Source organism: Condylura cristata, unplaced genomic scaffold (genome assembly GCF_000260355.1).
Source record: "Condylura cristata isolate star-nosed mole 26May11 unplaced genomic scaffold, ConCri1.0 scaffold00027, whole genome shotgun sequence".
NCBI lineage: Eukaryota > Metazoa > Chordata > Mammalia > Eulipotyphla > Talpidae > Condylura > Condylura cristata.
The window spans coordinates 4,945,548-4,960,506 of NW_004567128.1; the positions used below are offsets into that span (position 1 = coordinate 4,945,548).

A 14,959-nucleotide genomic window follows, 5' to 3' on the forward strand; every position below is an offset into this window, starting at 1 on the left:
TTGTCAGCGTCCCTTGGGCACCGTCGGCCTTTCCCCGTGGTGATGCACCAGGCATTTCTATGTTTTTCTCCTGTGTCCTGTTGTTTTATTCTTTCCATCCGCCTCACTTTTACCTAAACCTGATGCCCCTCACTACCAATGAGACAGCCACAGGGCCACAGGGTCCTGAAAGCGTGCAAGTGTCCTGTTGTTTCCAGTGTAAGAAGTCAAGAGGCCACACCTTCTCGGCGGAGTCAAACCCAGTGTGATCATCACCCCCTGCCCTCTGGGGTGTTGAGGGGGTGGCACACCAACTTTGTGGCAGGCTGCCAGCAGCACAGGGCTTCATGAGGAGGCGTGGGGTGAACTGACCGCCTGTTGTCAGACAAGTGTCAGGTCCCTTGGTTCATGTGGGGTGCCGCCGAGGCGCCAAGCCAGAGCCTCAGCCTCCTCTTACTCTAGTGTCCCTATTTCTTCCTTGTACCTAGTTTGCATTGATTGTGATATTTTAAACTTTTCATTACATCACAATTTCTTTTGATCACTGAATTTTTTGACATCAACTTCGATTTTATACCTAACCTTTAGTCCTGACCTGGATTTCCCCCTAAACTTCTGAAAGCTATTATTTGGACAGAGTCTTGATTAATCGCTTCTTAGCATGAACAGCATCGCCTCTGGGAGGAAATACTAATGAGTAAAAGGTCTCCATGGAGCTGGAATTTTAAAAATGCGGCCACTGACTCCCAGCCCCCATAAGAAGGGAACTCTCTCATCCCCTTGCTGTCACACACATGCTCTTCACCTGAGCTGCTCTTCACTCTCGTTCTCAGAGCAGTAACACCTTCCGTGCACTGGGAGGGCACTGAAGCCCCGCAGATTGCTCAGCGCGCAGCCCTCCCAAAGCGCCTCGGTGCGCACGCAGCCATAGAGCACTGCGTGGCAGTGCCAGGAGGCTTCTCGCTCTATCTCCGTCACCTTGTTCTTGCCCCATCTGAGTGCCTGAGGATATACTGAAGTTTTGGACTTAAAAAAAGTCAGTATGATAAAACACACATTGCACATAACAGCATTTACCGTCTTCGTCGTTTTGAAGTTTAAGTACAGCGATGCTGGTACATTCACCTGGTGGTGCAAGCTAGCTGCTTATTCCCAATGTCTCCAGAGTATCCCCTCACGCGGATTAGCCTGAGAGACGCACTGCTGACGGACTACGATGCGTTCTTACAAACAAAAACACTAAGAAGTGAAATGTTAGGGGAGTCCTGCTGAAGGAGAGCCGCTGGCCTACGTGGGCGTAGGGTGCTTGACACTGGAAGAAACTGCAACTCTACGAGGGCTGGCATAGAGGCAGCTTCGCAAGCCCATCTGGTTATGAGCGCTTTCAAGGCACTGAAATGGACCCATGGTGTGACATGGGTGCAAGCAGCTCTGGTCTCTGTAAACATGCTGTATTTATATGCACGCTGAGATGCTTGAGTGAAAATAGAGCGCAGAGGTGCATACAGAAAAACAAGAATAATTAGTGTTTGTCAGTAAACATTCGCTGAGGAAAAGATGAGGCCAAAGCTTCGCTGCTGAGCAAGGCTCTTCGGGAAGGGGGCTAGTGGAGGGGGCGTCTGGCCTTCCTGGACCTGGAGCCAGAAGGGCATTTCCTTGTTAAGGAAGCGTGTTGCTCGGAAGTGTGGTTTTAGTAGCAGTGAAGATTTAGCACGCAGTAACCAAAGGGAGAATATCAATCACAGCCACCCCATGTCAAGGTAATCACATTCAAAGATTCCTTTATAGGGGATTTGTCCCCGTTTGCAGGAAAACTGGCCAAATTCGCAATGATTTTGCATCGAGGCTTTATGTTTACAGTAAATATACACAAAAATATAAAAAAGCCAGGACTCTTGCCTCTCTGAGCCCTCAAATTGGCCTGAGTCACTGGTGTGTGGATTCCAGCCTTCCTTGCACCCACCCACATGCATGGGGCAGCGAGATGTCACTGAGCCGGACCCAGCATCTCCAGCAGGAGGAAAATGAAGCTCGCGCTGAGTAACCTCTCTATACACAGCTAGTGATGGTCAACCTGATGCTGTAGCTCACCCCCAGCCCCGTCCTGTTTCCTGGGTCCACTCTCCTGAAAAACTCAGAGAGCCACTACTCCAGGGAGCCTCCTGAAACAGCCAATAACCTGGACTTGAGCTCAGTCTGGTTTATTTATTTATTTTTTTTAACTTGTGAATATTTTCCAGCCAAATAATTTGCCACTGGCCCCTCCCTGGTGGCACAGCGGGTTAAAGCACAGCACTAGAAGCTAAAGCCACTTCAGCATGAGTTCGATCCCCTCCCTGGAGGTGACCCACATGGCGCGGCAGAGCTCTCCTGACCCGCCCGCTGCTCCCCTCAGCGGTGTACTTTGTAGACCTGCCTGTTCTGCTCCCCGCTCTGTCTCTGGTGAAGCCTGTCACCCCCACCCCCACACCTCTGGCCTGTACCCCAGTTCTGTATGCAGAAATAAATCTTTAAAAATAATAATAATTTGCCACTAAGAAAAGTAGCAGTTGACATACTTTATGCTTTTTAAAAAATCATTCTTTTGTTTTTCATTTATTCAACTTTGGTACGTTTTAATATTTTCCTACACCAGGAATTACCGAGAAATTACACTTCTGGTTCCCAGAGAACCCTGGCTGGCCTGTGTGCTCCCATCCTGACTGGGTGTATTATTGCTCCATCACCACTCGCATCCACCAAGTGATACTTAGAACAGGGCATTGTGATTTTGGAAGAATGAGGCAGCCTCTTTACTCAGACCTCTGCATGAATTTGTCTATGCACTTGTGTATTTACTGTTTTGACTACAGAAAGCCATTTTCTCACAAGTGAAGAGCTCAGGTTTTGAGAGATCCTTCGCGTGGCTGGCAGCATCCATGTGCAAAAAGGGTGCGAACAGTCTGAGTGTTAGTGAGGGCGAAGAGAGCACGAGGGGTTTGATCTTGCACTTGGATTTTTTCCTGATGGTTTTTGTACTCACGTTGTTTCCTCTTTCTAAGGGGACCCCACGAGTCAAATTCATCTGAAGAAGAAGAAAACCTAGAAGACTACGAGTGAGTGCTGAGACTCTATACTCCTCTGAAACTACACACGGGTGTTTCTGTTCCATTTCCTCCCAGAGGCTCACACTTGCTCAGAAGGCTTCTCTTCTCCTTCCTGATATTTCTATTTCCCATAGGCATCTATCCTGGAGCATAGACCCTAGCAATGTTTTGATTATCACGTAATTATTATTGGCATTAAGATATTAACTTGTCATAAAACTATCAATATCTCCCATGTTAATAGTTATAGATCTCTAAAGGGAGAGCCATAGAGACTTTCAAACGTAGCAAGTTCAACCCTCACCGACATTTACGCATCGGGATATCCAAGTCCTACAATTACTTCATAGGGAATTATGTCCAGGATCTAGCCCTCCCAGCTGGCTGGTCTGAGGCTCTTTTCCCTTCATTGAATTGACCTCCAGCTGATACAGAGGTCACACAGAGAATCACTTCTGATCCACTGCCACCAAATCCAAAGTCCTCTTGTGCCTTGATTTTTTCCTGCAAAGCCCCCTCTCCCCGTCATGAAGCTGCCCCCCCCCAGATGCAGTCTTCTCACCAGAGGTCCTCCCAAGACCCCAAATCCTTACCCCATCCCACATCAACGTTTTCGTTTCCTTGGCATTATGTTTTGGCCAAACCAATGTGGATCTCACACGAGAAAGCGCTCTGTGCTGAACTTCACCTACAGAGTAAGGTGCCATGTTCTCGGCAAACAGTAAAAAGGCAATATTTACAGATGGTACCTGGATCTCACATGTTATCTTTCGTTCAATATAACTTTTGTCTCAATATAATGTTAGATGCTCCTCTATTGCTCTCCTGCAAATAAAAAAACTTAAAGCACTTGCTTGGGAAATAGCTGGAATGATGTGCACTTTCAGAGGGTGGTAGAGTGACCGAGTGAAAGCAGGCTTGGCCACGCTGCCAAGCCACTGGCATTGCCTCTCCTGGGCTCATCTCTGGCTCCCGTCCGCCTGAGAGTAAGCCGCAAGTCCCAAAGTCAGTCCACTAAAAACACAGATGTGCTGACCCAGAACTAGAATTAGGAGGCAGAGACTCAGAAATCGGTGTTTTTGGGTTTTAAACTGAAGTCGTGTTACAGGTTTAGTACTTCACGTCGCTTTAGGCGTTCAGCCTTTTACATCACCATCTGTATACACGACATGACCTTATGTTCTTGTAAAGCGCCTCAGGTGACTCACGTGAGCTGGGAAGCCCTGATGGAGGCCAACACCTCCTTTCACAGGTCAGAATGTGACTGACAAGTGATGCAATGCACAGTTGTGCATTCTCAAACATGGAGGTCTTTTCTCTTGCAGCTGGTTTGCAGGCAACATGTCCAGGTCACAATCGGAGCAGTTACTGAGACAAAAGGTAAACAGTCCACACTTGAAAACAGCCTCTAAGAATCTCTTCTACTGTCACTTCCAGAGAGTAGTGCGCTCCTCACAGAAACCTTATTGCTGATCAGAAAGTCATCGCAGTGTTGGCTGCCCAGTCTCGGGGCTCCAGGTCTGTCACACCAGGCACTTCCTTGGTTTCCACTAGCTAGTGCTGTGGAATAAGCCACCCCAAACTTAGTGCTTTGAAATGACAAGGGCTATGACTTCCCTTCATTCCGTGGGCCAGCTGGGCCCACCGCCTTCTGCAGGCTTTGCTGATGGCCACTCGTGTGGCTGCTTTTACCTGATGGAGGGGCTGGGAGGTTGAGCTGAGGCAGTCAACCAGGGTGCATAGATCCCCCCCCCCAATAGCTAACTTGTGCTTCCTCACAAGGCAGTGCTTAAAGCCCCGGCTCCGGGCCAACACTCATTGAGCCTGTGGCTGTCCTGTTTGCTAATGTCCTATTGGCCAAAGCAAGTCACGTGGGCACCCCAGAGGCTACATGGGAGGGGACTATACAGGGCAACTCAGAGAGGAGTTGTTGGGGTCATCAGGGTGACAGTCTACTCTGCTCTGTCACTGCTCATTAGGCCATAAACCAGAGAACAGCAGATGTAATGAGAATAAGTCTGCCTGATTTTGTTGCTAATTGGTTTGGAATTACCAATAGCAAACTCTTGACCTACAAAAATGACATGATTATATAGTTGAACCTAATAAAAGACCAATTATTTCTTTGAGGGATCCTAGTGAGCATGTACTGGCTTGACAAGCTCACTCAGTATTTTTCCTAGTTTATTATCTGCTCTTTCTGGGTCTGGATCTGTTTAGAATTAGCACAGCCTTTAAGAAAGACAAGTGGAGCATAGCACTTTAACAACTTGCTCTGTGTCCTTGATTTTCTAAAACTTTCCATGGGCATGCTATGTGATCTGTGGGTTTTTTTCTTAAAGATTTATTTATGCACCCAAGAACTAGGGTACAGGCCAGAGGTGCAGGGGGTGAGAGGATTCACCAGAGACAGTGGGGAGCAGAACAGGCAGATGGACTGAAACACACTGCTGAGGGGAGCCGTGGGGAGACAGGAGAGGTCTGCTGTGCCATGGGATCGAACTCATGCTGCAGTGGCTGGTGATCGTGCTGACTTCAACCCCTGTGCCACCAGCTGTGGATTTAATTCTTATTTCTGAAAGACTGGAACAGTAGGCTGGCATAAGTACAACATGGATAAAATCATCAGAGGCAGTTCAGCATGAACCAAAGAGGAAGAGTTGAAGCTCACAGGGTTAACCTCTAAAGAGCCAGCAGGAGGAAAGGAGAGTTGGGCAGTTTTCAGTAATGACATTTTCTACACCGTCCATATTTTCCTTCCTTTTCAGGGAAAAGAAGGAGCATTTATGGTTAGAAATTCCAGCCAGGCGGGCATGTACACAGTGTCCTTATTCAGCAAGGCTGTGCAGTAAGTGTGACCTGTGTTTGTTTCTTTCCTCTAGCATTTGCGCTCCTTTCAACTCTCTGGGCTTTTCGTCACATTTTGGGATAAAACGCCATCTTTAAACTCTGGAACTTGGTACTAGAGTCTTTCCGTTGACTGACCACTTTAGCTGCCCTTTCCCCTCCTTCCACGAGGCAGCAGCAGCACCGCAGTGCGCAGCACCCCTTGGCACAGCTGCCCCCGATGCCCTCCCACACCTAGGAAGGGAAATAGCAACGCGACCTCCACACCTCTGGCCTCTTGGCCCTGGGCACCTGCTGAGCTGAGAAACCCACCCTGTGTCTGTTATTCCTAGGTCTTTGCAGCGCAGGCCGAGTCAGCAGCAGGTGAATCAGTGTAGCTCCGTGCCAGGTAGTTTCCAGAGAACTCTGCTCTTTTTGTGCCAAGAGCTCTTTGAAGCTTCGCTTCTGGCTTCAGAGCCTGCCTGACCGTTCAGAGCTTTAGGACACTCCATGTGATTCTCAACCTCTGTGCCTCAACCTTTTTCTCTAAAGGGGTGGGGGGTGGCGGGTGGGCATTACTAAGTTCTGCAGATGAAGCGACTTAACGCATGTGTTGGTCAGATAAGTGCCTGGCCTACGTCAACACTTAAGAACTAGTAGCGTTGCTGTTATTGTTGGTGTTGGGGGGAAGTTATTCTACCTGTCCCGCCCCACACTTAAGCAACTGAGACCCCCACAGTGACCTCATGCAAGCCAGCACCAATGTCAGGACCCCCCCATCAGTTTTCCAAGCCACTTTCCCACTGGTGGTTTGCCTTTTTGGCCCTTCTAGTCATCCTGCAAAACAAACAGGGAAGTTGATTTTCTTTGTACCAAGCTAATAAATGACCAGCTTGAAGCTGGGCCTTCACCAGCCAAGTTCAAGTTCATCTTCCTTCAGCCACATCCCTATGTCTATACTAAATGCTCCCCCACCCCTTAATTTGGGAATCAGAATCTGGCCCAGTCTTGACTGGGGCTTTTTCTAGAAATAACAGTTCTGTGTGTGTGACCCTCTCGAACGGTTGGGCTGAATGGCCCTCTGCTGGGGGCCGTCTGCATTGCCCTGCAGTGCCATGGGGGGAGTAAAAAAGCTATTTTGAGAACTTTTCTTACAAAGCACTCACGTACATTTCGAAACAATAGGCTCTCCCCTAGGCAGTCACACTGTGTGTTCCAGTGCCAGGAGCCACACCCCCAACCCATCTCATGTACTCGGTATACATGGAACAAGGCTCGGTGCACCGACGAACAAAAGCTCTGTGACCCTCGGCCCTGAGTTTCAGCCAAACCTGACATTCCAAGTTCTCCTAATCAAGCTGCTTGACACCAGATTCAGTTTTGCAATGGACCAGGTATACAAATCATTGTTACATGAAGACTGAAGTGAAAATAATTCCAGCCAATGAATACGGAAGCCCTCCTTTATAAAACCCCATCCATGAGCTAGAGGGATGGCCTGTCCAGAACAAGGCTGATTAGCCATTCGTAACAAAGAGAAGCACCCTCACGCCTTTCTATGATTGCACTTTTAACTAGGCTGGCATTACATCAAATTATTACAGTTTCTTATGTATCACGCCTGCTGCAAACGCTACATGTATTTGTTATATATATGGACATATACATGTGTGTAAACTCTCATCCGATTTTCACCACAAATGGATGGCTAGCTAGCAGCAGTGGAACTGAACTCACCTCAGTTCTTGACCATCATGCCGTGTTCTAAAATTTAAGGCAGGCTTAGCATTCTTCATTAGCCTAGATCAATGAGCATGAATCTACCCTGCCTTCTGAAAGTAGGGCCAAACAAGAAAAACCGATTCTATGTGGAAAACGCACAAGTCCACACGAGGAGTTGAAGGACATCCCTGCCCTCCTTCATCCTCCTACTCATCCCCCGGGTGAGAATACCCACAGCCTAATTACCATGGCCGCCCACATTTCTCTGTCTCTTATTATCCCACAAGAGAATTCACATTCAGAACAATGACCCTGAAGAATTACAGGGCTCTCGGTAATCAAAGGAAGATTCCAGCATTTGCATTTGCTGATGGAGGAGCAGGCCTAGAAGCTGGGAGCTCATTGCATGTGAATCGTGTGTGCCCACAGAGGATGCAAAAGCTCAGAGTGGCGCCCTCCTCCATCACTGCCGATAGTCACGGACACCCCCCGAACCACCCTGACAAATTCTCTGTGACCTAACCTCTCCGAAATTTGTAAATGTACCTGAAAAAATAAGTTCACTATTATTTAATCAAGCCTCAGTTGTTTCAAATGTGCTGACATTCTTTCTTCCCGGACAGCGACAAAAAAGGGACTGTCAAACATTACCACGTGCATACAAATGCCGAGAACAAGCTGTACCTGGCAGAGAACTACTGTTTTGATTCCATCCCAAAACTTATTCACTATCATCAACACAATTCAGCAGGTAATTTTAGTTTTCCTTTTATGGGTCTCTGTTGATGAATATCCCTCTTCCTGGATACTACTGGGCCTCCTCCAGGCTTAATTAGATAGGCAACCATGGAAGGAGGAAAAATGCTGTCAAGGCCTCTGCTTGCTGGGAGTTTTAACCCACATTTCCTGGGACATAACACTCAACATTCTGTAACAGCAGACGGAATGCAGCTGAGTGGCTCAGAAGTAGAGACTCTCTTTATAAAAACATTTGTGGATTTTTGATGTCAGTAAAAGTAAGTTGATTGAGAAATCTAAACACAGAAATGTATGTCATTGGAGGGATAAACTCCATGGATAAGTTGGCGCCTCTTCTTTATCTATGCTTATACTAACACTTATTACTCATTCTATATAAGCCATATGTGTGTGCATTTTATTTTTCCAGAGGTGAGATCATTCTACATAGAATACTCTTCAGCTTCCTGCCTTTACCCAGCATGGCTTAGATTCCCATGCCAATACAAAGACAGCCCTGTGTGGCCGATTGAACTGTGACATAGACTCCCACCGTGCGGTGGCTCCTTCTGCGTCCCCCAGCCCTTGTCTGCCTAGAGCCGTAGCACACCCAGGAGCTTCAGCTCCTTGTCCTTGCTCCCATGGACAGTCCTGCACACGTAGCTCTACATGCACCTATCTCAGTACCTCTGTAGCTATAGTCCCTAGAAGTGGCATTTCTGAGACAATTTCTGAACCTCTAAAATTCACAGTGTCAAATGCTTTGCAGAACTCCATACTGCTAGCAACAATAATTTCCCTCATCCTCACCAATACTGAGTGCCACTGATCCTTTCAAATTTTGCCTGATGGCTTAATGGACATGTGGACAGTCCTCTCTGATGGAGGACGCAGTAACTAACATACTGACCTGCAGTCAGTATGCAGGTCTCATCACCAAGGTGTTCACCTTAAACTTACATTATGTCACAGGTCAGTCACTGCTCAACAAAGTTGGGGGAAAATAATAAAAATGAGCCCCCTCTGAATGTCTTTTCTAGATCACTGCTATGGGCAGTGACTGGGTAAATTTCCAACAGTGAGGAAATTGTGGGCTCAGCATCAAACTTAGGGAGTTCTGACTGATCCCACGCACATAGGGGAGCTGGCCTCAGTCCCGCCTTTCAATTCAGTTCTGACTTGTATTTTCCCCCTTTGTTCCAATTTCCATAATTGTTTCTTTTAAGCTGTCGCAGCTGGGAAGTGCCTTTTGGAAAAGGTGCTGTGTAAATTGCCATTGTTAAATGGAGTGATTCCACTCCAGAGGGCTCCCTGGAAAATTCTCGGGATGTGGCAAGAGATTTACATGTCTCTCTAGATTGTTTTTGCTGTTTGTGAGCATATTTTATGATGCTCATAATGTCAGTGTAGTGGTAACTGTATACATACAAAATTTGGAGGAGTACACTCATTTTATTTTCTGGCTAAAGGTACAGAATTTAAAATGCTGGGGACCACACATATAAAAAGTAATGTACAGCAAAAAGGAGAAAAGGCCAGATATGATCGTTCCCATCATGTGTTTAAAATAAACATTTTTCTTGAGTTCTTTCAAGTCACTATAAAAAGTTCAATTATTTCACCCGAGCTTTACCATAATTTGATGTCAACAATTAAAATGGTCGACCATTTCAAGGAATCTGGTGAATAGTTTTAATTTTTTAAAAAATTCAAGTGATTTGGTCTTTGTGGTGTGCTCTTACTGTACTGTTGGGATTTTTTATAAAATGTATGTGCTCTGAAGTGTATGTGCTTTAAATATGGGTCACTAATGAGCAAGCGAAATAAAGATGCGAAAAAATTTTAAATGAAAAGCTTCTATTGAGTAACTAACATCAATAAGACAGTATTTAAATCACATAATGTGTTTTTACGCTTTTGATGTTTGGCTTTACTCTGAATTTTAATTTGCATTGGGTTAGTTTTCGATTCATACAAGGGCGGGATGGGATGATCAGAATGGGGTGTCCCTCTGTATCTAACATCCTGAACTCTGCTTTTTCGGCTACTCTGGAGAGAGCAAAGCAGGGGTGAGAACCACCGCTGTAATTCAGGTGCTGTGAGCAGATGTGACCCTGTGACCTGATCCCGTTGCAGGCATGATCACACGGCTGCGCCATCCTGTGTCCACCAAGGCCAACAAAGTGCCCACCTCCGTGTCCTTGGGAAGCGGTACGCACGTGCTCTTGAGTTCTTAGACTTTGTTTCTCACCACTTGGCTTTAAATATATAGGGTTGATTTACCAACCAAAGAAGGAGATCTCCTATTCAATAGGAAGGGCTTCTACTCTAATCTATTTGCTCATGTTCTTAAAAATGAAATGGAACGTGTTCCTGTACCCCCAGCCTGAACACGTAGTCTCTGCCGCATTGCCAAATTGTGGCCACAGGTTTCCTCTGCTTCGACCTAATTCACGCCTCTAGAGCTCCTCACCTGGCCCTTCCCCGTGCTCCCGCGCCTACTCAGGGGGGCAGTCGTCAACCTTGTGTGTTTAGGAAAATGACATCCATCCAGATTTTCCCAAGCTTGGGGCCCATTTTAACGCCAAGTCTTTGCAGATTGCCTCTGGTTGGCAGAGCCCCTGAGCTTTCTCGTCAACAACTACCGCTACTTTAAGAATCCTATTGTGCTGGTGACGCTGTTGCGTAGTGTCAGAAGTCAAAAGAGCGCAGGAGCAGGGCTATTTTTAAGTGATCAACTTCAATGAAAAGCCTTGTGCTCCCTATTGTCAGTGTGAGAGTGTCATGGGAGAGGAGCCACTTGGCAATCGGACAGCCCCAAAGCCTCGACTCTCATTACAGAGTGTCCGTCTTGCCTTATCAGGAATCTGGGAACTGAAAAGGGAAGAGATCACCCTGTTGAAGGAGCTGGGGAGTGGCCAGTTCGGGGTGGTCCACCTGGGCAAGTGGAAGGAGCAGTATGACGTTGCTGTCAAGATGATCAAAGAGGGCTCCATGTCTGAAGATGAATTCTTCCAGGAGGCTCAGACCATGATGTAAGTCTCTGAGCCGTGCAGCTCAGCCCTCGCAGTGGGAGGACATTCGTGCTCACGGGCCTGGCTGTAACTGCCAAGGCCTGGACCAATGGTCCACTTATCACAGAGATACGTATTGAGAAGTTACAAGCCTTGTTCACACACTGGGAGTACGATCGGGTCCGTCTTTAACAAGTATACTTTCCTAACAACCCAAAAGTTCATCCTGGAGTCTAGAGCCCTCAGGACGCTTTAGGGAAACCAGCATCGAGCCCATGACCTGCTCCTTGCACCCCCTACAAAACCCTTGCCTTCCCCTTTCTTCTCCCATCCCTAGCTCTGTGCTACCTGGCACTTGGTACCTTAGCACCTCAGCTCCCTCTGTGCCCCCCCATAAACAACTATGGGCTTGGCTAGTGATCTCAGCTAGGGCAGGCATGCCAACAGTGTGGTTCTGTGTTGCGGGGACAGGTCCAGAAAGGGTCTGCTTGGGTCCTGTGCTGGAAGAGGCCACAGGAACAGGTGGACAGGGCATTCCAGAGTCATGGTATCCCTGAGGGTGGTTGAGAAAGGGACAGATGGGTTCTGAGAGGACATGCCTCCTTGGCCTGCGGCCTGCTTGCCCTGTGGAAGGTGTGTGGTGGGCTCGGGTGCCCCAGCAAGAGCACACCCAAGGCAGGGCCCTCTGGGGCCAGGCTGAGGCCATGCTGAACACAAGCACACTATGTGCACGGCTTCCAGGTTCCTCCCTGGAACCTTCTATTCGGTTAGCAAAAAAGCCTTTTCCAACTTCACTTCTTTCCTCCCCTGATAAATGAAGCTTCCGTTTCTCTCTAATAGGTCTCAACCCCCACAGTATCTCAGTTTTTGACAATACATATACATTCTCACCCCCCTCCCCTGCAAGTACAAAGAATTATTTGAATACTGTTGCCTCTTTCTATAACCTTGGTGAATCAAACTTTGAAGAGTTTTCCTAGGACTTGCCAGTTTTATTGGAAATTTGCTGAATTTAATATGGAAAAATTAATGTAACAATAATGTAAAATAAGTTTTTTTTCAAAAGATGCCTAATCTCACTTTCCTGACATAGCAACTGTTTTCAGTTTACCTATGCCCTTCATATGCTGAGAGTAAGTGGGTTTTTTTAGAATGACATATTAGATGTGAAGGTTCCAGGCTTAAAAATGGAAGCCACACTCTTAAGGCATTGCACGCTCTGAATGAGTCATGAAGTTGTCAGGTCCCATGTCTAGGACACTAGACGGGATTCCCCAGGCACTGGCCCCTTGCTTCTACAGGAGAACTAAATGCAGCACCCGCTGCTGCTAAGTTGCTGCTGAGGTGGTCACTGCCTAATTCAAGGCAGCTTTTTTGCTTGAAGGCAAATGTCCCCAGGATAAGACCCTCTTTCCCTGTTCGGGTGGAAGGGGCACATTAACGCCAACGCAAATCTGAGGGTGGTTCTTTTTTCAAGTCGTGGAAAGTGGAGCATGCAGGTCAGTACTGAACAGTGAAAATGTGTTGCTTCCAGGAAACTCAGCCATCCCAAGCTGGTGAAGTTCTATGGAGTGTGCTCAAAGAAATACCCCATATACATTGTGACAGAATATATAACCAATGGCTGCTTGCTCAGTTACCTGAAGAGTCACGGAAAAGGCCTGGAGCCCTCCCAGCTCTTGGAAATGTGCTACGATGTTTGTGAAGGCATGGCCTTCCTGGAGAGCCAGCAGTTCATACACCGCGACCTGGTAAGCAAGGGCATCGGCGAGTGCAGAGGAGAGCCAATCCACAGTCCCCACCTCAGCCGCTCGAGCAGCTGGGAGGGACTGCACGGAGGGACTGCACGGAGTGCTGATCTGTGACTGGCTTAAGCACAGAGCACGATTGTAAGAAAAGGCACCATTTCAAAAGAAAGTATTGAAAGGACAGAAAGATAGAAGCCATCAGGATCTCTGCAGCTGTGTTGTATGGAAGGAAAAGACTGCAGTCAATCTAGCATCTCTCCAAACTGTTAAACCCAAGTTGACCTTTACTCCAGGAAGAGCTAATATGGTGCTGACTCGGTCACTCAATGCCATGCCTGAAAATAATGAGAGAAAGCACCCCAGAAGGAAAGCAACATGTGGGTCTCTGGGTCACAGAGAAGCATCTTTTGCTTGCTACGCGCTAGCATTTCTCTCTAGAGATTGTCTTTCACTCAACAGCAAATAGGCCATCCACACCAGCCCAGTGCACCTGGTCAGTCTCTGTTGCATCTGTTGAGGCACAGGGCTCTAGGGGTGGAGAGGGAACCTCTAGAGAGGGTTCCGTCTTTAATATATGATATCTTTCACATTGTTTGACAGGGGGGGTGCTGGGGTGGAAATACTTGTGAAAAATGGCAAATTGCAAAGGAAAAAAGACTTTTCCTCCTTCAACTATGCAGTTGGGCTTGTGAGAGGTGATCTGAGATTCCACTGAAGATCGGTTGAACATCTCATTTGAGTATCAGGTTTTGGTTCGTTTTAATTTTTTTTTTTCTCTCCAAAGGCTGCTCGGAACTGCTTGGTAGACAGTGATCTGTCTGTGAAAGTGTCTGACTTTGGCATGACGAGGTAAGTCTGTTTCAGAGGGGCAGCCAGTGGGCAAAGCATTAACACTAGGAAAAATTTTGTCATATCACTAAACTTTCCATATCACCAACTGGCATGAAAGTAGGCTCGAAGATTCTCTGGGTGGGTTCTATCCCTCTTCATGACTTAGCAAACTTATTTGATCATGATAGCAGTGTATCAGTCACTTTCTGAATTCTTAGTCCTCATTCTCTTAGTCCTCATTCCCAGGAAGACACAGCTATTGGCCGCTCCATTCAACAAATGTGTATCAAGAGTCTGTGTGAGAAACTGATGTGAGTGGGGAGGGCTCGGCCCTCAAAACACACACACCTGAGACTGGAGGGCATGTAGATGAGCCTGACATTGAGGCAAAAACAGCTGTCAAGTTGTGGGACTCAACCGAACGCGGGGGCTCCGAGCCAGAATAATACCACTATGGAGAGAGCTCCAGCGACCCTGGGTGGCGCTGCAGTTAGCAAACAGCGCCCCAAAACACCCGAGAGGGATCTGATGCTTTTTGTCTTCTCCAAAACTCACTATCTGGAAGTAGTCCTTTTCCAGGACCCCCCATGGTGGCAGGGTCCCCCTAAGATGTGTGCTACCTGCCATCCCTCCAGAAGATAATGTACCATGTGAGGAAAATGTTCCTGGTGTGCCATTAAAGAAGTAGAAGCAAACCTCAGTGCAGCAGGAACCCAATCTTGTTTAAATTATTATTGAAAAGAAATGGGAACCTACACTCAAAAGTGTTTATCTTGAGTAGTAGAATTGCAGGTTATCTGTGGGAGAAGATTTGGAGTGATTTAATTTTTATATTTTTGTGGCTTTCTATATTCACTAAATAGTTGACATTCATATTTTGGTACTTTCAAAGTTAGATCTCATTTTTTAAAAAATGCTTAAAAGTCAGAAGCGGCTTCTAGCTAAACGCACACTGTGAGAAGGCAGAGAGCCGGACAGCGCCCGGCCTGGCTGAGGCTGGAAGGCCCTGTGCCCC

The 14,959-nt window shown here is 47.1% G+C and overlaps 1 protein-coding gene across 2 annotated transcripts in view; it reads left to right on the forward strand.

Annotated features, from left to right (window-relative positions):
* Positions 1 to 14,959, forward strand: part of BMX (BMX non-receptor tyrosine kinase) — a 38,741-nt gene that overhangs the window by 18,397 nt on the left and 5,385 nt on the right. For both annotated transcript variants that reach the window (XM_012730280.1, XM_012730281.1), the window contains 8 exons: positions 3,021 to 3,074; positions 4,391 to 4,445; positions 5,834 to 5,913; positions 8,237 to 8,364; positions 10,488 to 10,562; positions 11,215 to 11,386; positions 12,900 to 13,116; positions 13,898 to 13,962. In XM_012730280.1, the coding sequence (XP_012585734.1) occupies positions 3,021 to 3,074; positions 4,391 to 4,445; positions 5,834 to 5,913; positions 8,237 to 8,364; positions 10,488 to 10,562; positions 11,215 to 11,386; positions 12,900 to 13,116; positions 13,898 to 13,962 (846 nt within the window). The remainder of the gene's footprint in view (positions 1 to 3,020; positions 3,075 to 4,390; positions 4,446 to 5,833; positions 5,914 to 8,236; positions 8,365 to 10,487; positions 10,563 to 11,214; positions 11,387 to 12,899; positions 13,117 to 13,897; positions 13,963 to 14,959) is intronic.